The sequence below is a fragment of the Elephas maximus genome, chromosome 5, assembly GCF_024166365.1.
Source record: "Elephas maximus indicus isolate mEleMax1 chromosome 5, mEleMax1 primary haplotype, whole genome shotgun sequence".
Taxonomy (NCBI): domain Eukaryota; kingdom Metazoa; phylum Chordata; class Mammalia; order Proboscidea; family Elephantidae; genus Elephas; species Elephas maximus.
In genome coordinates, this window is record NC_064823.1 from 157,692,622 (window position 1) to 157,718,407 (window position 25,786).

The window sequence follows — 25,786 nt, forward strand, 5'->3', positions numbered from 1 at the left end:
GACAAACTGACAGACGTGTGGGTGAGCAACCAGAATGCTCCTTAGAAGCAAGGATGGCAAGACTGTGTCTCACATACTTTGGACACGTTATCAGGAGGGATCAGTCACTGGAGGGGGACATCATGCTTGGTAAGGTACAGGGTCAGCAAAAAAGAGGAAGACCCTCAATGAGATGGATCAACACAGTGGCTGCCAACAATGAGCACAAGCATAGCAACAATTGTGAGGATGACGCAGGACTGGGCAGTATTTCATTCTGTTGTTCATGGGGTCGTTATGAGTCGGAACTGACTCGATGGCACCTAACAACAACAACAGATTGGATTAAGTCCTACCTTACTCCAGTATGACCACGTGTTAACTGATAACATCTTCAAAGAGCCTATTTCCATATAAGGTCATATTCATAGGTACTAGGGGTCAGAATTTCAACTTATCTTTTTGAGGACACCCTTAAGTCCATAATACCTGTTAGCTTCAGTTTTATCATGTTGATTCAAAATCAGCTAGCTTTTTATGTTCTTTTGTTTATATTTTCATTCATTCAACACATGGAGGACCTGTTTATTCTAGGCACTGTTCTTGGTTATAAAAAAAAAAAAAATTTTTTTTTTTTTTTTTTTGAGGCTACAAAAATGAATGAGACATGGTGCTTCCTTTTGAGGATTTGTCAGGTATATATGAGAGGCAGAGAAAATAAATAGATAATTACAGTCCAGTCTGAAAAACACTGTGGTAGAGGAAACCCTGGGGAGGGGAGTATGGGTAGACAAGGGTGGAGCTGGAGGGAACCTAATTCAGACTTTGAAAGCTGTGATTCCATTTTTGTAGAGGACAGGGCTGAGGGAATGCTCACAATTTTTTTTTATTCTTTAATATGAAAAATTTCAGATATATAGCAGAATTGAAAAAAATTACAGTAAACACTCATACCTACAACCTAAATTATACAATTAATATTTTACCACATTTATTTTATATAATGCCTATCCTAACCTGTTTATGCTTACCGTTTGCATGGCACATATTCAATTTAGTCATCTTTTTATGTTTAATGTGAATCCCTTAAGGACAGCATATAGTTAAAAAAAAAAAAAAAAACGAACAAAATCCATTGTTGTTGAGTCGATTTCAACTCATAGTGACCCTATAGAACAGAGTAGAACTGCCCCATACGATTCCAAGGAGTGCCGGGTGGATTCGAACTGCCGACCTTTTGGCTAGCAGCTGTAGCTCTTAACCACTATGCTACCAGGGTTTAGGTATTGCTTTTTAAAAATCTATTTGGATAGTCTCTGCCTTTTAGCTGAAGTATTTAGCCTGTTTACATTTAATGTAGTTATTTACATAGATTTAGGTCTAGCAATATTTTATTTGTTTTCTACTTCTGTTTTTTTTTTTTCCTTCTGTTTCTCATTCCTTATGTTGTTTTGGATTAATTTAATATTTAGCATTTTCCTTTAATTTATCTACTGAGTTTATAGCTATACTTCTCTGCATTATGTTTTTAAATTGTTGCTGCAGTATTATAATATACATCCTTAATTTTTTTAACAGTCTGCTTAGAGTTAATATTTTACACTTCACATAAACTATACAAATCTTGCAATTGTAAAGGTCCATTTACTACCACTGCCAACCTTGATACTATAGTTGTCAAATGAATTACAGCTACTTACATTATAAATCTTCAAGACAATGTTATAGTTTTTGCTTTGAACAAGTATGTGTCTTCTTTAAAAAAAATTAGGAGGAAAATAATCCTGGATATTTATCCAGATCTTCCATGATCTGAGTTTCCCTGTGGTATCATTTCCTTCCAGCTTGAGGATTTCCTTTGCTATTTGTGTAGTGCAGGTCTTCTCTCAATGAATTCTCTCAAATTTATTTGATCTGAAATGTGTTTATTTCAACTTCTTTTTGAAGAATATTTCCAGCAGATACAGAATTTTGGTTTGACGGGTTTTTTCTTTCATTACTTTAGAGAATTTATACCATTGTTATCTGAGCTCCATAGCTTCTGATGAGAACTCATCGGTTAGCGTCATTATTGATCCTCATGTACTGTGTCACTTTTGTCTCTCTCTTTTCAAGATTTTTCTTTTAGTCTTTGTTTTTTAGCTATTTGTGATATGCCTAGGTGAAGATTCTTGATTAAAAAAATAGTTTTATTCTCTCCACTTAGATTTTCTCTTTTCATTCGTTTCAACCATATTTCGTTTTATGTCATGTAGCATAGTCATACTCGCAGTCTTAAAGTTCTTTATGCTAATTCAGGCTTCTGGGTCGTTTTGAGATTGGCCTTCATTGAGTGTCTCTTCTGTTGAATAATGGGAAGACACATTTTCCTGTTCTTTATATGTTGAGTAATTTGGGGTTGCATCCTGTACATTGTGAATGTTATGTTGTAGACTTTTGATTCTATTGCATGTCTCTGAAAATAAATTTTTATACTTGGTTGGACTTACACGGTGTATTAATTTGGTTGGAATCACACTGCATAGTCTGTCTCTTAGGTAGTCAAATAAATCTCATTTCAGTTTGTTTTATTTCTTAGCTGGTCTGCTTGCAGCCTGCCTTATACACTTGTTATTTAGGAATCAGACAGAGATTTTGGCAGAGTTTACACACCAAATTTGAGTCTCCTCTTCTCTGGATCTCTCAGAAGAGGAGTTGCAGCCCAGAAAATGTAGGAAGCTTGTCTGTATTCTTATAGATAGTGGCAAACTTGAATAAAAGTACATTTGAAATTTTTGTTCAGCCTTCACTTTCTATTCTAATCTTAATGTTGAACATTTCATGGCTTAAGGAAAATCGAAGCATCTCTTTTAAGCCATAACCCTGTTGGTACCAGCTAGAAGCATATCACTTGTACCCTCATATCATTGACAGCTTTGGTCCTGAACCTTTTGCACCCCTTCATGATATCCTACAAACCTGTTAGCATGTAACCTCATGGTTTTTAAATTGGTTGTAGCCTGTCATCATCTCTTGAAATGTTTGCCTACATTTCTGCCTATACCTGTACTACTCTTTGACTGCTGGTGTGGTTCTCAGAGCCTGTATTCCTAAGCATAAATGTCATAGAAGTATGGTTATAATGTATCTTTTGAAAAAGCCAAGATTTACAGTGGCTTCATTTTTTTTTTCATTTTTTAAGTCACTATTGGATTCTAGCAATTCCTTAATGACACCCAAGTTCACGTACAATGTACACAAACACCCAGTATTCAGGATGAGATTCAGTGTACTTCAAGGCAATAGAACACAGCTTGTCCTGTTTAAAGTACCAAATAAATGCTACCTTCCTTGGTATATGTAGATGAAGTCTGTGTAGCTATTATTAAACTCAAGGTGGAGGTGGGCTGTCATAGGATGAAGAAAACCATCCTCTTAATATTGAATGAATATTTTGGCTTTACTCTCTGTCTTTGGCAGATTCCATATCCAGCATTTATTAAGAGTTTTCAAAAAAGACGTTTCATTGTCAAGCCCTGATAATAGCCTTGGTTATCAGGAAAGAGCACATGTGAATTCACAGAAATCTCATTTTACTTTCATGCTGGAAGAAGTCATTTGCCTCCAGTGCAGTGCCAAAGTAAACAGCTGCAGATGATCCATTGATTTTAGTGGGAATTGATTGAAATTCCTTATAGCCATTTTACAACTGAATTCTGGGGCAGTTGAGGCACAGCAGGTTAATTTTTATGTTACAGCATAAACACTTTAGATTTTGGACTCAGGCTGATTCTGTTGTGCATTAATTATGAGACCTTGAGTATAAATTAGCCAATATGAGGTTTAGTTTTTTCATCTGTAAAATGGGAAGAAAATAGGGAAGCATATTAAACTGTAGTAGCTACTGTTTTTGACTGTCTAGTATGCTTCTCTGTCCCCTTCCTTATCATAATAACACCCCTTTCCTTTGGAGAGCTTCTCTCCCACTCCATGGGACACTGTGGGACTCTCAATCATTGTGGTCCCCCCACTCACCCACTCAGTTGAGGACATGGTTGTGGCTTTGCCAGCCTTGTGAACCCTGTTCTCTAAACACAGTGATTGTTCCAGGGAGTGGTGATGTCATCCAAGCCCAGTCATTTCATGGAGCCAGAGGTGAAAGACTTTTCTTCCCCTCAAGTATTATGTACTGTAAGAAATCAGGTGTACATTTGTTGCTGGTCATATCACTCAGCACAAGATGAAGGCCTATCTGTAGAAGAAAAAAAAGAGATTCAAAGCAAAGAAATACAGAAGCAAGTAGAAGTAAGTGGTGGATAAAGGGCTGGAGCTCTGGTTGCTAGCGTGGGCCTAGGGTGAAGCAAGCCAGGCACCTAAGCTGCAAAAATTTAAGGAGACAGTCACTCCCAGGACTCTGCAAATGGAGAATCAGTACCTGTGTGACTTTTCTTCCTGACAGTTTACACCCTAGGCACCAGGTGCAAAATCGACTGCTAACTGAAAGTTTGGCAGTTCGAAACCACCAGTCGCTCTGCAGGGGAAAGACATGGCAGTTTGAGTCCATAGGGATTTACAGCCTTGAAAACCCGTGGGGTTGCTGAGTGGGAATTGACTCAATGGCAGTGGGTTTGAGTGGGTTTTAAGCACCACACTTGACTCACTGTAGTCTTGGTCCTGCTGGTGACTGTCTTAGCTTGGGTGTCTTTGAAAGCCAACTTTGACAGAAAGAATTGAACACGAGCAGTTTATTGGAAGGTGATCCTGGGAAACGCTTGTAAGGGGAGGGAGGGAAGACACAGAAAGGAAGGCAGCCAGTAAAGGGTGTTTTATCAGCCATTCCTCACCGTGGGCACTTAGAGCTCACTCCTGCTGGGGACCTCCGGGGGACAGCGTGGAGCATGCCCACAGAGTAAGCAGCTGCTGTCCAGTGCATTCGGACTCACGGCTACCCCATGTGTGTCAGAGTAGAACTGTGCTCTGCAGGGGTTTCAATGGCTGATTTTTTCCAGAACTAGATGGGCAGAACTTTATTCTGAAGCACCGCTGGGTGCACTCAAACCTCCAACCTTTTGCTTGGCAGAAAAATGCATTAACCGTTTGCACTAGCCAGGGAATAGCTGAAGATTAAAGCAACGGATGTATTTGTGCACCATTTCCCCACTCCTCCGTGGCTGAGAGGTGCTCCAAGCAGCCTCACCCTCCAGAACTCCTGGCGTCCCTGTGCAGGGCAGAAAAGAAAATCTGGCAGAGAGTTGCAGGTGTTCACAGTAAGCAGCCCGAGGTACATGGAGGTGAATGAGAGGGGACGTGAACAGGCACCAGCAGCGCTGCCACCTTTGTATTTCTGCCAGTTCTGTGAAGCATCCACCATCCTTACTGGCCATGGGAACAAACACACCTTTCATTATTATTATTTTGCTTACATGAGGTCCAACTGGACTTGTACTATTTGCAACCTGAAGAGTCCTGGCTAATCAGCAACTAATAATTATTGTCCTGGGAACCAGACACCCATATCTCCCTGTCCCCATAACAGCCCATTATGTGTGGGAGGCATTATTAGACCCATTTGACAGATGACCAGTTGGAGGCCTGGCGAAGACCCACACACAGCCTGCTTTGTTTCTGTGTGGCCCTACCCAAATCTCAAAGTTAGAATGAAATTAGCTTTAGTGACATGTGTGTGATTTGGAAACCATGGGGACAGGAGGAGAATGTGCACTGACTTCCATCAACTTTGGACATCTGGTTCTGGAAGCCAGGACTAGTGCTAGCCAGGACTAGGGTGAAGGCTAGAGTCAGGGCCAGGGTCAGGGCTAGGGCTATGATTAGGGTTAGGATTCAGGTTAGGGTTAGGGACATCATGTTTGGTAAACTAGAAGGTCAAAGAAAATGAGGGAAACTTTCAATGAGATGGATTGATACAATGGTCTCAATAATGGGCTCAAACATATGAAAGATCATGAAAACGGTCCAGGACTGAGCAATGTTTTGTTCCGTTATAATAAGGTCAAGTTGGAGCCAACTCGATAGCAAATAACAACAATATATAGCCATATATAGAAAACAAATGAATGAATATTATATAATTGGGTATAAAAAAACCCATAATATAAGTATATATAAGTGAATGAAGAACTTAGCAATTAACCAGCCAATTGATGTAAGATCTAATTGAATGGTTTGAAGTGACTGGCCCTGGGTAAGGGCCCAGAGGTGAATTTCTCCACTTCCTCTCCTCCCAGCTGTCATTTTTCACAGTAATCTCCCTTTTTACCATGCTCCCTCCTCCAGCCCCCTCTGCCTCCTCCACGTCTTCCTCTTTACCCCTTTGATAGCTGTGCCAGGGGAAGTTTTGCCTCTGTGCCAGCAGAGAGAGTCCAAGGTGAAGTGTTCCACTCTGAGTTAACTTTGAAGTCAACAGGGCTTAATTATTTCCAAGGCAAGGAGGAGGATACCTTTGGGAGAACTTGCTGAGAAGTTTGCCACAAAAGGGTGTTCGTGGGATTGGCAAGTGGGTCCTCTGCTTAAAAGCCGCAGGGTTGAAGCAAAATAAACATGATGTTAATTAAAATTCATGAAACAGCCAGAGGCAAGCTGCACATAAAATAGAAAGCGGCACAGAGTTATATGATAATAGTTCTTTATGTTCCTCCAAGGAAGATTCTGGATTAAAACGAGCAAGAGCCGCACAAATGATCATTCCAGACTCAACACTGCCTTATTATGCGAAGGGGATCATTCCCACACCCAAGCATATTATTAGTTGTCTCACCCACATTTCCAGGCTTTCACAGCTGCATGTAAATTCATCATGTGACAAAAATTGATTAATAGTAGACTAACCAATTTAGTGCCCAGACTACAACAAAACCAGTTTGGAATTAAGCAAGGGTTTTATATATATATGTATGTATATATGTATATATATGTGTGCATATGTATATATCTACATACACGTATTAAAAAGAATCCATTGCCGTCGAGTCGATTCCAACTCATAGCGACCCTATAGGACAGAGTAGTACTGCCCCAAAGGGTTTCCAAGGAGAGGCTGGTGGACTGAAATGCCAACCTTTCGGTTTGCAGCCAAGCTCTTAACCACTGTGCTATCAGGGCTCCATATATATATTTGTATTTATATAAATAAACCTTTTTTTTTGGTTTGGGTTTCAGGTTATGTATACGTTTGAAGTTTGATGTTCAGAAGCATTTGTCTTATCTGGTATTTTTTTCACCCTAAAAACTTGCTGTTGGAGTCTTTCAATCTTTTAAGTTACTAGGCCTCCAAGATAATGGTAGCAAGGTGCAATGCAGAGCAAGATTTGGAGCTGATAGTAAATGAAACCAAAGGTCGGCAGTTCAAGTCCACCAGCCGCTCCTTGGAAGCCCTGTGGGGCATTTCTCCTCTGTCGTACAGGGTCGCTATGAGTTGGAATTGATCTCAATGGCAACGGGTTTGGTTTTTGGAGTAAATGTTTATGGACAAGACCAAGGAAGACACTTAGAGGAACACACACACGCACACACACACACACACACACACACACACACACACACACGAAAAGAGGCAACCACAGTAAACACTATGGAATATACAACCCTGCAACAACAGTAAAAAAAAAAAAAAAAAACAGGAATAACTTACAAGCAGATAAAACAAAACATTTACGGAAAAAAGATACGGATTGAATTGCATCCTCCAAAAAGAGGTACCTGTGTAGATGACAGAAGGAGCCCTGGTGGCGCAGTGCTTAAAGCTCTCAGCTGCTAACCAAAAAGTCAAACCCACCAGCCACTCTGTGGGAGAAAGATGTGGCATTCTGCTCCCGTAAAGATTACAACCTTGGAGACACAATGGGGCAACACTCTGTCCCATAGGGTGCCTTCGAGTGGCAATTGACTGGACAGCAACCGGTTTTTTTTGAAGATGATGTTGTGGACTGAATTGTGTCCCCCCAAAATATGTGTTGTAAATTCTAACCCCTATACCTGTGGTTATAATTCCATTTGGGAATGGGCTTCCTTTGTTATGTTAACGAGGCAGAATTACTGTAAAGTGTGTCTTGAATCAATCTCTTTTGAGATATAAAGAAGCAGATTAAGCCAGCAAGCAAGGAAGCAAGCAGAGTTGGGGGAAGATGGATACAGTGCTACAGGAAGGTCACTAACGAACCTAGGGAAAAAAAAAAAAATTTTTTTTTTTTAAAAGAGAGGCTGAAAAGAGACAAGGACCTCTCCCTAGAGCAGACAGAGAGAGGCTTCCCCTAGAGCCACCAACCTGAATTCAGACTTCTAGCCTCTTATACTGTAAGAAAAGAAATTTCTGTTCATTAAGGCCACCGACTTGTGATATTTCTGTTATAGCGCACTAGAGAGCTAAGACATTGACCTTCTTTAGAAACAGGGCCTTTGGAGATATTATTAGTTAACATGAGGTCAGACTGGAGCAGGGTGGGTCCTAAACCAATCATTAAAAAAAAAAAAAACCTCGTTGCCCTCAAGTCGATCCCAACTCATAGCGACCCTGTAGGACAGAGTAGAGCTGCCCCATAGAGCTTCCAAGGAGCAGGTGGTGGATTCCAGCTGCCCACCTTTTGGTTAGCAGCTGAGCTCTTAACCACTGCGCCGTCAGGGCTCAAAACCAGTCTTGGTGGTGTCTTTATAAAAAGGAAGAGACACAGACAGACAGAGAAAGGGCAAGGCTTCCAGAAGCTAGAAGAGCTCTTTCCCTAGAGACTTTAGAGGGAGCGGGCAGAATTGGAGGCAATAAATTTCTGTTCTTTAAAGCCACCTACTTTGTGGTGCTTTGTGACAGAAAACTGATACAGGCAACTGCCCAGTCTTGTGATGGTGTGATGAAGAAACTGGACAAAATCCCTGATGTGATGGTGTGAGGAAGAAACTGGATGAAATCCCTGATGACAAACACACCCACCAATAAACACGATCATTGCAGGGATGATAGTGGCTCTGCAGAAAATATATAATGTGATGACCTGGGATGGTAAGACTGCTTTCCCTGGGGGAGAAGGGAGCAGGGAAGGCATCCCTGAGAAGACCTGACCACGTAGAAGTGAGGGCTGGGGAAAGAACATAACAGACAAAAGGGGCTGTACATGCAAAGGTCCTGAGGCAGGAACAGAGTTCACAGTGGGCCTGGGGGCAGCAGAAGTGCCTCAGTTGCCCAGCACTGTGTCTGCCATGAGTGTGGCAATGCATGAGTTAATGAGGTTATAGCGTACCCGTTCAAGAGCTTAGGCTCCAAGTCCTGACCGAGCTGAGTGGAGATCCTGGCTCAGCCGTGTGACTCTGGGCAAGTTGCTCAACCTCTCTGATATTCAAATTTAGCTGTTATTCTTATGTAAGAAGTGATTTTAAAGAATTCCCAATGATGATGCTTTTACTAGAAACCTTCATTGCTCATGCCCACGTCTTTTATAAAAGACGGAATCCATTTCTTTGTAAGGAATAATTATTCATTTCATATTCATTAGGTCGTGTTTAGCTTGAGGCATACTTTGGAGGAATTTGCTGGCTCCCGGAGATCACTTTCTTTATTTTTTAATAATATTTTATTACGTTTTTGGTGAGAGTCTACGTAGCAAATTTGGTTCCTATTTGACAATTTCAACATGAGTTGTTCAGCCACATTAGTTACATCGTTCTCTATAATTGCATTCCGGTTGTTCCATTTCCAGTACCCTAGTGTCCCTGCCCCCTCATCTTCTCATCTTTGCTTTAGAGTAATTGTTGACTTTTTGATTTCATATAAATGACTTTTTAATGGAACACCATACCAATGGAAAATATCCTTTATTTTGTGTGCCAGTCTGCTATATCGCTAAAAGGTGACTTCATGGGATAGTTTTGGTTCGAGGTTTGAAAAGTATCTCAGGGTAATAGTCTCAGGGAGTCTTCTAATCTCAACTGGTCCACTAAGTCTGGACTTTTTAAGAGTTTGAGTTCTGTTCTGCATTGTTCTTCCATTCTCTCAGGGCCTGTCTACTGTGGCCCTAATCAGGACCGTTGGTATTAGTAGCTGGGCACCATGTGGTCTTCTGTTCTCAGGGTAGATGAGCCCTGTAGACTAATTTCTTCTCTGAGATTTTGGTTTCCTTCTTTCTCTTTTGCTTCTGATGAGTAAAGACCAATAGTTGTATCTTAGATGGCTGCTCGAACGCTTTTAAGATTCCACATGGTATTCACCTCACCAGGATGCAGAACATGAACTTTGTGATGCCAATCGACTGAGTTGTTGGGGATCACTTTATTAAGAGCAAAATATCACAGCCAGTGCAGACCCACTGGAGAATGGTTCTCGAGCATCAGCTGGAGCAAATGCTCTACTACTGACTCATGTGACAGACTTCATTGCTCGTTCGCATTTCTCCAGGTCTTCTTATGATGATGTCTCATTCCACCCATGGACAGGCAATCCCAGGCCCTTTCACGTCTATAGAGGGAATCCAATTACCCTTCACCTGAAAGAATGTATTTTTAGTGCGAAAGCTGGTGCTGGCCCCCTGACCCTCCTGAATTTCTTTGATATTCCCTGATTCTGGGTTCACCTCCTGGGACTCCAAAGGTTATCAATATGGTTTGTCATGCATAAACTCCTTAATTTTTTTGTAGGGTAGCCATGGCAAAGCACACCAGTAAAACCTCATGACATTCATTTAGGACCAGAGAATTGGAATTAACAATTACAATTATAACGTGAGTTCAGTGATTAGAGTCCAAATCTTTAGACTTCAGGTGTTTACCTTTTTCGGGTGGTCTTGGGAGGAAGGCTTGACCATGGCTTGAACTCAGAAGAGGTCCCTATAGCGAGGGCCTGAGGTCGGTAGTGGCAGACAGAATCTCGTTCCAGAGTCTCAATCTTCAGAAAGTCAGACTGCAGAGGGAGGTTCCATCTCTGCACTTCTTTCAGTAAGTGAGCAGAAATTTAATGTTTATATGTGAATTTCTCATCTTGGCCTCACAAGATAAGGGCCAATGTGACATCAAAGACTAGTTTCTCACATCTCTTTAGGGTTAGAGTAGCCAAATACTGTATCTTTTCTTCAAGATTAGAAATTAGGGAGGTTGTTTAGACTTATGTCTCAAGGCTAGCTTACAAAGCTTAACCACATTATGTTTTCTTTTATCACGGCATGCTGGGGCAAGGTCAGTTTAAAGGTTGTTTACCACATTGTTCACATTCTTAACCATATTCTGTTTTGCTATGTCTAAGTTCATAGCTTTTGAGTCACATTATAAGGACCTAATGCATCTGTAGCTTAAGATCATTAAAGAAACAACATTACAGGGTCATATATGATTTAAGAGGATTACAGAATCATGTGACTTGAAAACGTTATGAAAAAGTATACACAACAGCCTAGGATCCACTCCTAAAACCTTTCAATACCTTTCCAGCACCTTCAGGACAAATGCTAACCTTTTAAACATGTCATTCAAGGCCACCTACCCAACTTGCTTACGTTTTGTCTTAGGCCAGGTTCTCTAGAGAGGCAAAATCAGTAAAGCTTATAAAAAAAAAAAATTGAGTTTTTATAATCAAATATATATAGAGAGAGATTTATATCAAAGAAATAGCTCACATGGTTATAGAGGCTGGAAATTATCAAGTCTGTAGGTCAGACTGGAGGCTTCTTTTGGCTCACAGGCTGCAGAGATGAATGAATTCCAAGACAGCAGGTAAGCTACTACCTCAAGTCCCAAGAACCAGAGGTCCAGTGAACAGGAACCAGCTGCAAGATCCAGAGCGAGCAAAAGCCCACGAGCCTTGCTAGAAAGTCCACCTATATTGGATGCAGTCCACATCCCCAAGAAAACTACCTTGCAAGTGATTGGCTACTCACAGTGGATCTCATCATGGAGGTGATCACATCATTATACAACTGCCAAACTACATCGTAGCTGCCAAACCACTGGGAATCATGGCTCAGCCAAGTTGACACACAACTTTAATTATCACACCTTTGTAGTGTGATCATGCACCAACATCTCCCTGATGTGTGTGGTACCACCTTTCAGGTGGACACCAGCAAACATCACGTGGCACAGCTGGAATCATGGACGGAAAGATCAGCAAGGTGGCTGCTCTGTTTCTAATCATTCCAGGGAGAGGCCTGCTTGACTCAGAGTATAGATGGGTTCACCATGGGCCTCGGATACCCCTATGATGTTCTCTCTTTTTATCTGAATATCTTATTTAGGGAACTGGTAAACCAAACCCAAACCATGTCACAGCTATTGAGTCAATTCCAACTCATGGTGACTTGCTGTGTTATAGAGTAGTAGTGTGCTCTACAGGGCTTCCTAGGCTGTAATCTTTACAGAAGCAGATTGCCAGGCTTTTTTTTTAACCTACTGCTGAGTGGATTTGAACTGCCAACCTTTAAGTTAGTAGACGAGCACAAATCATTTGTGCTACCCAGGAACCTAGGTGGTGACCTTGGTAGCTCCCTGGGCTTAAAAAATTCAGATGCAGCCCCTGAAGGTGGAGGTGGGATGATGGAGCCCCTGATCCTGGCTGGCTCATTGCCAGATAACTGTGACATTGTTCCTGAGGTCCTTCTTGGGCTACATCACATCTCTATCACATGCTGTGCTCTTCGCTTCAGAATGAATATAAATGATGACCACGACCACAGTAGTAATAACTAACTTATTAAGGGCTTATCAATCGACTCGACGGCGGTGGGTGGTAAATAAATAAAATAAAAATAAATTAAAAAGTGGGTGGCTCTGAAGAACAGAAATTTATTGTTTCAGATCTGGAGGCTAGAACTGGGTGTCAGCAGGGCCATGCTCTGTCTGTCCACTCTGGAGGAAGATCCTTCCTTCCTTTTCCAGCTTCTGCAGTCCCAGATGATTCTTGGCATTCTTTGGCTTTAGATGGATGTTTGCTTGGGTCTTTCCCTTGTGTGTGACTCTGTTTCCCTGTCTGTCCTTCTCTTTTATAAAACACCACTCAGAAGGAATCAGGACCCACCTTACTCTGGTGTGGAGCCCTGGTGGCACAGTGGTTAAGAGCTCAGCTGCTAAACTAAAGGTCAGCAGTTTGGATCCACCAGCCACTCCTTGGAAGCCCTATGCGGCAGTTCTGTCCTGTCCCATAGGGTTGCTATGAATTGGAACTGACTCAATGGCAATGAGTTTGGTTTTTCAGTTACTCTGGTATGACCTCATGTTAACTGATCACACCTGCAAATAAAAAACCTATTACCCCAAAGTCACATTCACAGGTGCAGGGGTTAGGACTTTAACCTATCTTTTTAGGGACACAGTTTAATGCATGATACCATGTAAGCCTCATAACCCCCATTAAGGTAAGATCCACTGTTATCCCATTCTACAGATGAAGGAATTGAGAAAACTGCAAGCACAGGCTAACATGCACCATATGTGTTAATCTCACTATACTTCACAGAGGCTGTTACCTCCCCCTGGGACACGCTTCCTTCTCCCTTCCTCACACCTCCATCTTCTTGGGGCTGACCCTTGACAAACAAGATGCAGCTTTTCAGGATGCCTTTCTCAAATCTCATATCCTGGCTAGTGTCCCTCTTCTGGGGTCCCATTGCCCCATATGCTTACCTCTTCATAGCACTGATTGTCCTAAGTGGTAATAGTATAGTTCATTCATTCAGCAACAAATGCCAGTTAGGTGCTTGCTCTGTGCCAGGCACTATTCTCGTGAGGAGAGAGTAGTGAACAGGACAGAAAAATCCCTGTTTTCATGGGGTATGCATCACAGTGGGGGAGACAGGTTATGGATACATAGATAAACCTAGAAGGATGACCTGTGACAAGACTTGGCAGGGCCGATAGTGTAAAATGAAGGTGGGTGCTAAGGAGTGTCCAGGCGGGTTTTGCTCTTTCACATAGGCAGGTTGGGATGGTTACCTGAGTAGGTGAGCTATGAGCAGAGGCCTAAGGAAGTAAGGGCCCACGCCCTGTGGACACCTGCAGAAGAGCAGGGCAGACTCAGGGAATGGCTTAGAGGCATGTGGCTGGAGCAAAGTGAGCAAGAAGAGAGTGATAGATTCCATTGGAGCTGAGTTGGACCCAATGACATTGGTTTTTATTCTTGAGTATTGTTGTTGGCGAAGAATACTGAATATACTATGGACTTCCAGAAGAACTAACAAGCCTGTCTTGCAAGAAGTATAGCCAGAATGCTCCTTGGAAGCAAGGATGTCAAGACTTCGTCTCACATACTTTGGACATGTTATCTGGAGGGACCAGTCCCTGGAGAAGTACATCATGTTTGGTAATGTAGAGGATCATCAAAAGAGAGGAAGACCCTCAATGACATGGATTGACATGGTGGCCGCAACAATGGGCTCAAACATAGCAACGATTGTGAGGATGGCACAAGACCAGGCAGTGTTTCGTTCTGTTGTACATAGGGACACTATGAGTCAGAACCAACTCGACAGCACCTAACAACAACAACAACATGCATCTACATCTACATATACCACTTGTTTCCTTTCTCTAGGGAACCCTGACTAAGGCATTTTGGTACTGGAGGTGGAGCAGTGGGGCTACCAGAAATCACTAGAGTTATAGAGACTCATGTAGAAAGGATACAGGCCAGAAGACTGGGCAGGAGCGTGAGGTCCTGGACACCCAGACTCAAACCAGGCCCTGCTGGGAAGCTGAACACGTTTGGCGCCTCCTCACTTACCAATGGTTCAGGGGTTGGATGCCAGGTATCTGTCTGTGTGTCACCGCACCAGCCCAGACTTACTGGACACCTGTGTGGGTCATGCTCTGCTGGGCTCTTTCCATGTGCCTCACCGAGGACCAGCCCTGGGGGCAGGGGCAGGCCATCTCACAGTGGTGGAGAATTGGAATCTCAGAGGTGCGTGGTCAAGTCAGGCAGCACAGAGGGTGGCTGTGGTGGGCATTTATGGACTATTTTAGTTTCCTTTGGCTGCTGCAACAACGCAGCCCAAACTAGGGGACTTAAAGCACCAGATATTTATCCTCTCACAATTCTGGGGGCCAGAAGATTAAAATCAAGGTGTTGGCAGTGTTGGGTTTCCCTGAAGGCTCTGAGGGAGAATCTATTCCATGCCTCTCTGCTAGCTTCTGGTGGCTCCCAGCTATCCTTGGCGTCCCTTGACTTATAGACGCATCACCCCAATCCCTGCCTCTGTCCCACATCACCTTCTGTGTGTGTGTCTTCTTTCCTTCTCCCCTCTTCTAGGGACACTTGCCTTTGGGTTTAGGATCCACCCTAAGTCCAGGATGATCTCATCTTGAGGTCCTTACCTTAATTACATCCGAAAAGACCCTCTTCCCAAATAAGGTCACTTTCACAGGTACTATGGTTTAGGACTGGAGCCCTGGTGGTGCAGTAGTTAAGAGATACAGCTGCTAACTAAAAGGTCAGCAGTTCAAATCCACCAGATGCCCTTGGAAACCCAATGGGGCAGTTCTACTCTGTCCTGGAGGGTCGCTATGAGTCAGAATCGACTCAGGGGCAATGGGTTTGGTTTTGTTGGTTTGTGGGGTTAGGGCTTGGACATATTTTAGGGGTCAAATCATTTGACTCACTATACGGACCAAAATAGTGCTGACCCATTTTATTCTTCCTTTTCCTCTTTGACTTTGTCCCCTGTGCCTCAGGTCGCCCTGCCTGAAAGAAGGCTAGGCTGCTCCCAAGTGTCTTCACATCCTCAGTGTTGAGAGTGTGAGATGCAGCAATGTGAAGGGCTTGTCCCCCAAGCGAGTCCTCCAAGCTGCCCAGGCCTGCTTGAGTGTGACCATGAGGGCAGAAACGTGTGATTATGTGTCCTGGCAAGCAAATCTCCCTCATGGCACTTCCTCCCTGCCCCATCCTTCAGACACATCCTTAATGATGGAGATGATGACAATGTGAGTAAGCGTAATAGTCACTGCCATTGGCTGAGGGGCCTCTGGACCAGGAGCATCACCACATGAGAATTAAGGAAACTTCTCATCCATTCAGCACCTACCACGTGTCCTAACGTTTCCTCACAACAGCCTCATTCCCATTTTACTGGTTGGTAGACTGAGGCTCAGAGAGGGTAGGTCACTTGCTTATGGTCACAAAGCAGTCAAGAGAGAGCTGGGATTTAAGCCCTGGTTAGAGAGGACCCAAAGACTGTGTCACTAATTTCCTGGCAGACCCTCATCTCTACTCTGTGCGTTGGACTGTCTTAGCTCTTATTCTCATTTGAGCCTCCCTATCTCCCAGTCAGGTTGATTCAGCTGTTGCTACCACCCCTGCTTGGCTGATGAGGAAGCCAGGCTAGAGGGGCCCGGGGATTTGGGCATGGCCCTACTCGTGGTCTGAGAGAGGGCCAGGCTCAGAGACTAGCTCTCCTGACTCAGGTCCAGCCTTCTCATCTCTGTATTCCTGAGAAACAGGGTGCTTCTAAGGTGCCTTAGAGAGCAGTTGATCCAACCCTTCAATCACAGTGGAGGGAGTTGAGGCCCAGAAGATTAACTGACCCAGGTCTCACCCAGTGGATCTGTGGAGAGCTATCCAAGACCCATATCCCCGGATCTCTCTTCTTTTACTTGTAAATTCAAACTTCCACACTGTATCACACATCCTGTACCAACCTCCCCTCTCTTTCTTGTATCAAAAAGTCAAACCTTCCATTGGAAGATGAATGGATAAAAAAAATATGGTATACACATGCCATGAAATATTACTTGGCCATGAAGAGAAATAACTTTTTGGAAGTTGATCACTAGGCCTTTCTTCCAAAGTGCCTCTGAGTGGACTTGAACCTCCAATCTTTTGGCTAGCAGCCAAATGCATTAACTGGGATTATTGTGGGGACTAGGTACTGGCCCACAGTAAAACGCCCCGTATACCTTAGCTGCCGTTCCTGCTGTATAACTTCCCTTTTCTCCCTAGTACCATGTGCCTCATTTCTGTTTTCCCACAAGCAGGTTCCAAGACAAAGATTTGAGCCCAGAGAACTGGGGAGCGAAGTGGGGAGGTGAGTCGGGGCAAGGTAGGAAGGCAGCCAGTCAAGGTGTGCATTCAAGCCAGTTACCGCCATAGGTGACTGAGCAAACACTGGGAGCCAGTGTAAAACACCCATCTCACAGCGAGGCTGTTTTATACACCAGCTCCATAAGTCACTGGTTGAGGGTTGCTCCTGTGGGTATTAATTCCCTGGCATTGCTGGCCCTGCTACTTGGGCAGCAAAATGGGCTTCACTGCCGAGAAAGAGTTCTCAGGCAAAGAAATGCAGGGCTGTCAGATGGAGGATGGAAGTTGGGTGGGTGTGTGCTGAAGTGGGGAGGATGAGGGGATTCAAGCAGCACAGACAGGGTCTGCGACGCTCTTGTACACACTCGTGGTGCACTTGTCCGTATCCCTCCTGCGCCAGGAGCTTCTTACGGGCTGGGCTGCTTCTTCCATCTCCCATATCAGCAGCGCTTTGCCATCGCTTAGTACACGGTCATGTTGTTGTTGTTGTCATTGTTAGTTGCCATTGAGTTGATTCCAACTCATGTGACCCCATGTGTGCGGAGTAGAACTGCTCCATAGGGTTTTCAAGGCTGAGACCTTTTGGAAGCCGATCTCCAGGCCTATCTTCCGAGGCACCTCTGGGTGTGTTTCAGGTAACCTTTCAGCTAGTATTGAGTGCTTAACTGTTTGCACCACCTAGGGACCTCCACTTGGCCAATACCTAGCATAAAGATTTGATAAACAAAGGAATCTCGTCCTTCATTTTACAGATGTGGAGAGGTCGTGGCTTGGCCAGAGCTGCTCCGCTAGTGAGTTTTCAGGACAGGGACTTGACCCCAGGAGTCGAGACACATGGACGGGCTGACCTTTCTTGTGTAACGCTGGCCTGAATGTTCTCCTCTCTGGCTGTCGCTCAGGTCTGCATCGTGCAGAAGCGGGACACGAAGAAAATGTACGCGATGAAATACATGAACAAACAGAAGTGCATCGAGAGGGACGAGGTTCGCAACGTCTTCCGGGAGCTCCAGGTCATGCAGAGCCTGGAGCATCCTTTCTTGGTCAACCTGTGGTGAGTAATTCTGCTCCAGGCGGCTGTGGATTCCACGCTGTGCAGCAGAACGCAAACCTGGCTCCACTGGAAGGACTCTTCCACGTTATAAAGAGGAAGGAATGAAATATTCTGAGCTCAAATATTCTTAAATATTTTGTGGAGTGCAATGTCTGAGGAAATCTTTGAAGCACATGCTTTTGCATTTTACTTGAACAGTTTCTTCATGGTTACCCTCAGATTCATTCATTCACTCAAACAAATGTACATGGAACCTGCCCTTGATCCTAGGCCAGGTTGACCATCCCAGGAGATTCCCAGACAGATCTGTCCTTACCCTCAAGGAGCTCAGTCTTGTGCAGATAAAGTGCCTCTCACCTCTATCCCACCTTTGACACCAGATTTGCCAAAGGTTGCTTTTTTTTAATGTTGTTGTTGTTAGGTGCCATCGAGTCAGCCCCTACTCTCGGCAACTGTATGTACAACAGAATGAAACACTGCCTGGTCCTGCACCATCCTTAGAATACTTATTATATTTGACCCCATTGTTGGAGCCGCTGTGTCATTCCATCTTGTTGAGGGTCTCCTCTTTTCTGCTGATTCTCTACTTTACCAGGCATGATGTCCTCCTCCAGGGACTGGTCCCTCCTGATAACATGTCCAAAGTATGTGAGATGAAGTCTCGCCATTCTTGCTTCTAAGGAGCGTTCTGGCTGTTCTTGGTTTTTTAAAATAGACTTTATGTTTTAGAACAGTTTTAGGCTTACAGAGCTAATGTCCAGGAAATACAGAGTTTCCCTGTGCCCCTTCTCCACCCTGCACACTGCTTCTCCTGTTGTTAACACCTTGCATTCCTGTGGTACGTTTGCTACAACTGATGAATCAACATGGATGCGTGATTAACTAAATAATAGTTTATGTTAAGGTTCACCCTGTGTCGTACAGTCCTGTGGTTTTCACAAATGCGTATTGTCATGTGTCCACGATGACAATATCATACAAAACAGTTTCATTGTCCCCCAAATGCTCTGTCTTCCTCCTTCCACAAAAACCCTGCTCAGACAACATTTACTCAGTGCCTCCAATGTGTTTGGTACTGTGTTAGACTTTGGAGAAACAACAAAAAAAGAAACAGCCCTTGCTTTCCAAACCTAAGCAATTTCATAATAATGATAGATGAGTAAGCCCATCATTTGGGTTCATTGAGGACCAGAGATCTCCAGAAGGAGATCGGGAGATGTTTCTAGAAGAAAATAGAGACTGTGCCAGCTGTATGATCCATGTAGGGCTGGAATTCAAATCCAAGACCATCCCACTGTGCCCTAATGTTTTCAGAGAGATAACCACCAACATTTACTGTGTACTTAATGCATGATGGTGCCAGTAGTTAATGTGCTCACTGCTAAGCCAAAGGTTGGTGGTTCAAGTTCACTCAGAGGCATGATGGAAGAAAGGCCTGAAGATCTACTTCCTGGATAGCAGCCACTGAAAATCCTATAGAGCACGGTTCTGCTCTCGCCCACATGGGGTTGTCATGAGTCAAAACCAACTCAATAGCAACTCCTTTTTTTCTTTAACGCTTTTAACCTTCCTAACAGCCTCCTTATCTTCCCACTATCATTATCCCCATTTTACAGATGGGGCAACTGAGATGGGATGTGACCCCAGGCTGTCTGGCTCTGTAATTCCCAGACCTAACCCCTCTAACACAGCTGCTCCTGATGGACATCTGGTCCTTCCCTGCTTAGCCCGCCCCACCTCACCCTCTCCCCAGCCTGGAGCCCTGCTGGCGTCTCCTTGGCTGCCTCTCACTCCTGCTCTGATAGTGCGCTTGTGGAATCGCTTGCTGGGGGCATAAGGACGCCACCACATGATATTAATTATATGCCAGCTTTTCACCTCACTATACGGAGGATGAGCTATCACAGCCTTGGAATCCCTGCCTGGACCCGTCCTCATTAGTCTTTTTTGCTGACATGCTCTGTAGCTGGCACAGGCGAAGGCCGATGTTGATTAGTTTTCCTGATGGTCTTGCTGTAAAGAATGAATGATTTGAGCTCCCAAGCCGTGATGATCCAAGTTGAGTTGTCAAATGCAGTATTTACACTTGTTCTAAAGAGAACCTCTTTTGCACTCTTGGGTGTAAGACAACCAGGGCAAAGGAGGATGAGAATGAAAAATCACACCCCAGAGAGTGACAATAGCACATTAGCAGTGTGTCTGGTTGGGAGTTCAGGGGTGCGGGGGGGAAGGAGGGGAGATGTATGAAGCAATATTTCAGCACTCTGCCTCTGACACCTCACCTCTCAGATTCTGATCCCAGCTCTGCCTTTTGTAGGCTCTGAGGCTGGGAGAAAGAGTTGACTCAACCTCTCTGTGCCTCAGTTTTCTCACTTGTAAATGAAGATGGTAAGGATAACTGTGTCATAGGATTGCTATAAGGATCGAATGGGGTAGTGCATGTCTGGTGTCTACACAGCCTTGGGCTCGTGATAACTTCTTAATAAGGGACCACCATTGTGAGTGTTAGGATTAGCCCTGGTCCTCCCGGGTTGACCTCTGGCTTGTGGAGCATCCTGGAGTCAGCTACTTCATCTCTCCATGTTGGCCTCCTTGTTCTCTAGCCCTGCACATGAGGACATGCTGACTTTTAGAAGACGCATCTTCAGGTTTTAGTACTAGACTTGGAGTCCCGGTGATGTAGAGGTTAAGAGCTCAGCAGCTAACCAAAAAGTTGGCATTTCAAATCCACCAGCCATTCCTTGGAAACCATATAGGGCAGCTCTACTCTGTCCTATAGGGTCGCCATGAGTCAGAACCATGTCGGCACGTAACAACACCACAAATGTTACTAGATGGTTTATTCTTGTTTTCGGACTGTATTTCCAAAATTCATCTCTCCTTATCTGATTGGCCATATGGATTAGATTCTGTTAAAATTTTTTGTTTAAAATGGATCCAATGCTTTCTATTTACTGCTGAATTAACTATGAGAATAAACACCTAGCAGGATAGGGTAAGAACCCAAAACTTTTTGCCATCAAGTCAATTCTGACTCATAGCAACCCTAGAGGACGGGGTAGAACTGCCCCACAGGGTCCCCAAGGCTGTAAATCTCTGAGGAAGCAGACTGCCACAGCTTTTTCCTGCAGAGCAGCTGGTGGATTTGAACTGCTGACCTTTTGGTTAGCAGCTGAGTGCTTAACCACTGTACCACCAGGCTCCTAGCAGCACCTTACCAAAAACCAAACCAAACCCTCTGCCGTGGAGTTGATTCTGACTCACAGTGACTTTATAGAATAGAGTAGAACTGCCCCCAGAGGGTTTCTAAGGCTACAAATCTTTAAGGAAGCGGACTGTCACATCTTTCTCCCATTGAGCAGCTGGTGGGTTTGGTTTAATGGCTTTCTTTTTTTTTTTTTAAAGCATTGAGACCCCTGATCAAATAAACCTGTGTGAAACCTATTTACAAACCCTATATAAAAATGTAGCTGCTCTGCCCTATATAAAATGAAGCAGGGGGCAGGGAAGACTGTTGGGGGGAGAACAGAGACTGGAAGTCCCCCAGGGGAACTTTTGACAAAGGATATAAGCCTTTCACAAGTGATGGCCAGCTGCCGAGGAGCGTTATTTTTGTAAAAATAATCGTCGTTGGCCTTGGCCATCGCTACAGCATCTTAATGAGCATTTCAACATTTGGCCTCGATTATCCATCACCAATTTGCCCTGGGTAACTGGAGTGAGTTTGAGGGAATTCGGGGCTGATCAAGGAAGAAGACTTGGCCTTGAGATAGCGGCAGCATTGCACAGCAAACTCTGTTGAGGCTTGGTGCACGAGCACACATTAATGGCCACATGCAGGGGCAGTCCCCAACAGCAAGAGTTCTGCTAGAGGCAGGGGTGTGGGGATCCATCAGAAGGGGAGGGAGGAGAAGGGAGAGGGAATCTTAAGGGTGACTCTCCCTGTGTGATGTCCTCCTGCAGCAAGATGGGAGTCTCTGATTCAGAGGCCGCTGAAAGACAGCAGGATCTTAAAACCCTTTGCTGCTGAGTCGAATCCAACTCATAGTGACCCGATAGGATGTAGTAGAACTGCCCATAGAATTTCCAAGGCTGTAATCTTTGCAGAAGCAGACTGCCACATCTTTCTCCTGAACAGCAGCTGGTGGGTTTGAACTGCCAACCTTTCAGTCAGCAGCTGGATGCTTAACCACTTTGCTGCCAGGCTCCTAGCAGCACCTAAATTAACTGTGAGACTGAATGCCTAGCAGGAGAGGGTGAGAACCCCAAACCCATTGCCATCGGGTCATCAATTCTGACTCATAGTGACCCTATAGGACAGGGTAGAACTGCCCCATAGAGTTTCCAAGGAGTGCCAGGTGGATTTGAACTGCCAACCTTTGACCTTAACCGCTGTGCAACCAGGGCTCTTCTTTGCCGGTAAAAAACAAAAAACAAACAAAAAAAAAAAACAGTGCTATCGAGTCTTTGCCAGTACCACAGTTCAAATGTATCAATTCTTCTGTCTGGCTTTTTAATCGTCCAGCTTTCACACGTACATACAGTGATTGAAAAGCCTACAGCTTGGGTCAGATGCACCTTAGTCATCAAAGTGACATCTTTGCTATTTAGAACTTTAAAGAGGTCTTCTTAACTTTCACTTAAAGCGCAGTAAAAACAAATAGAGAGGTCTTTTGCAGCAGATATGCCCAATGCAATGTCTTTTGATTTCTCGACTGCTGCTTCCATGAATGTAGATTATTAAACCAAGTAGAATGAAATTGTTGACAATTTCACTTTCTTCTTCATTTATCACGTTGTTGTGTTATCAGCCCAGTTGTGAGGGGTTTTGTTTTCTTCACAGTGAGGTGTAATCTGTACTGAAGGCTGTAGTCTGGCCTACAGTGTCCCAAATGCTGTGCCAGACATTGCTGAGAGAACAATGAGCAAGACAGTTGGGCTCTCACCTTTATAGACCTTACGGACTAGAGAGGAGGGCAGACATTAAACCAACAGATGTTTGGGCTCACCTGCTCCCTCCCCTCATTTGAGAGTCTACCACCCTTTGGTGTGTCCTGGGGTAACAATAGCATCCACCAAGTCCCAGGGGTCAGGTGATGTCCTGGTCCAGCCCACCACAGAGAAGGAGAATGCTGAAGATTTTTATGGGGTAAGAGACAACAATTGATGTTTTCAGGTTCAATTCCTCCTGGGACATTCTCATCACCATGGTAACTCCCATAATAAAAGGGGCAAGAAGTGGTGCTATCTTATCCAGGGCCCTTTTCTTCCTCTTTAATGTTCCAGAATTTACGGTATCACTAGCAACTTCAGCTTGTGCGCCAAAGATGCCAGCCTTCCAGGGTTTTATTTACAAGTGGGCAGAGCTTCGCTATTCCTAAGAGGGCAGGGTGGGAGGCTGTGAGTGTGGATTACGGGGGGTACTACACTATGTCCCGACATTCAGAGGGTCAGCATGCAATTGTGGAAGGGCTGTGTGAGGAGCCAGAGGTCATGGCTGTGCAAATACAGGACCCAGGGACGGGTGAGTTGGGCCTGGAGGACTGGCCCTGGGGTATCGGGCAATTCCTGCGAGTCAATGCGGAAATCCAAAAATCAGTCGCCCTACATTTGTGTTCAAAGGGGTGTTTTAGGCAGGGCACAGGATATGCCCAAGGTCATGTAGAAGAGCCAAGGCTTACCCTAGACTTGCCAACTCTGACCTTGGGAGTGCTCAGCCTTCCCCATCTTCTGCCACAACAAAACACCTTCTAGTGTCCATTCCTCTGACATTCCTCATGCTTTCCGAGGTATCTTTATGTAATTAGAGCTCTCCTTGGTCCTGGGGGGGATTATTAAATTCACGCCACACTTGTTCAGTTCCTCGTAATAACAACAGTTCAATTTATTGGACACCCACTATTCACAAACTCTCGTCTGTCATATTTTACTTCATTTAATCCTCACAACCATCTTGCAAGGTAGATTTTATTATCCCCGTTTTACAGTTAAAGCAACCAAGGGCTAGCAGGTTAAACAATGTGTGCAAGATTACATAGTTAACAAGAGGCAGCATTGGGATTAGAAGCACTGGTGTGCTGGTAAATGCTTAACAACCAGCTCTCGAGGAAAAAGTAAAGAAACTGGTTTGTAGCGTTTGCTGATTTCCGTGGTGTAAATACTGCCATCATGGCTGACTCCAAACTACCAACATGATATCAACCAGGTTGCAAATTTCTGAAAATTCACTAATTGTTCCTCATGAGGCAGTATGTGTCAGCTCCAGCACTATGTTGATAGACTCAGATCTAAAAGCAAAGCCTGTGTGCCTTCTAAACCCAACATCCAGGAGCTGGGTCCAGGGCTAAGCTTCAAGAATATCAAGATGAAGAGCTGGTGGACCCTACCCTCCAGGAAGTAATGATGAAAGGTGGAATCGTATACTCAGCAGAGTATTAGATGTGGGGATGGTCCTTTTCCTTCCTATGTGCACATCCTTGTGTCTTAGTTTCTGAGTGCTGATGTAACAGAAACTCCACAAGTAAATGGCTTTAAAGAACAGAAATTTATTTTCTCAGCATTATGGAGGCCAAATGTCCAAATCAGGGTCTCGGCTGTGTTGATTTCTTCTGTCAGCTTCTCTCTTGGTTTCTGGCGTCTGCCAGTGATCCTTGGCATTTGTCTTAGGCTAGGTTCTCTAGAGAAGCAAAACCAGTAAAGTGTATAAATGTATATAGAAAGAAATTTATACCAAGGAAATCATTCACACAATTGTAGAGGCTGGAATGTCCCAAGTCCATGGATCAGGATAGAGGCTTCTCCTGCTTCACGTAGCTGCAGGGGCTGACGAACCCAAGGTCAGCGGGTCAGAGAGCAGGGCTCTTGTGAAGATCAATGAATCCCAAGATCAGCAGATAAGCTGCCAGCTCGAGTCCCGACAACCGGAGGTCACGTGACCAGGAGGCAGCTGCAGGATCCAGAGCAGGCAAAAGCCACAACGTCCACTTATGTTCTGATGCAGGCAACATGCGAAGGAAACTGCCTTTCAACTGACTGGCTACTCACAGCAGATCCCATCATGGGGGTGATCGCATATAGACACTGAGAATCATGGCCCAGCCATGTCCACACACAATCTTAACCATCACATTATTCCTTGGTGTTCCTTGGCATTTGTAATCCCCATGTGTGTGTCTGTGTCTAATCTGCTCTTTAATAAAATTGTAAAAATATAGAAAGCACAACATTTGCCAATTCAACATCCTTCACTTGTACAAACCAGTGACACCAATTATATCCATAATGTCATGCAGCCATCACCAATATCTGTTGCCAAATTTTCTATCACCCTAAGCAGAAACTCCTCCACGCGTCTGTCAGTTTGTCATACTGTGGGGGCTTGCATGTTGCTGTGATGCTGGAAGCTATGCCACCGGTATTCAAATACCAGCAGGGTCACCCAGGGTAGACAGGTTTCAGCTAAGCTTCCAGACTAAGACTAGGAAGAAAGACCTGGCTGTCCACTTCTGAAAAGCATTAGCCAGTGAACACCTTATGCATAGCAGCAGAACAGTGTCTAATGTCGTGCCAGAAGATGAGCCCCCAGGTTGGAAGGCACTCAAAACACACGGTGGCTGCAACAGTGGGTTCAAGCATAACGACGATTAGAGGATGGCACAGGACCGGGCAGTATTTCATTCTGTTGTATGTAGGGTCGTTATGAGTCGGAACTGACTCTATGGCACCTAACAACAGTAAGAAGCTGAACCTCAATGCTTCTTAAACAATGCTTGCCCCTCCTC

General features: G+C 44.3%; 1 protein-coding gene across 3 annotated transcripts in view; it reads left to right on the forward strand.

Annotated features, from left to right (window-relative positions):
- STK32B (serine/threonine kinase 32B) overlaps positions 1 to 25,786 on the forward strand; it is a 489,957-nt gene that overhangs the window by 139,351 nt on the left and 324,820 nt on the right. For 2 of the 3 annotated variants that reach the window (XM_049886552.1, XM_049886553.1), the window contains exon 3: positions 17,854 to 18,005. In XM_049886552.1, the coding sequence (XP_049742509.1) occupies positions 17,854 to 18,005 (152 nt within the window). Of the gene's footprint in view, positions 1 to 16,917; positions 16,959 to 17,853; positions 18,006 to 25,786 lie in introns of those variants that run through there. The other variant, XM_049886554.1, reaches the window with a different exon arrangement.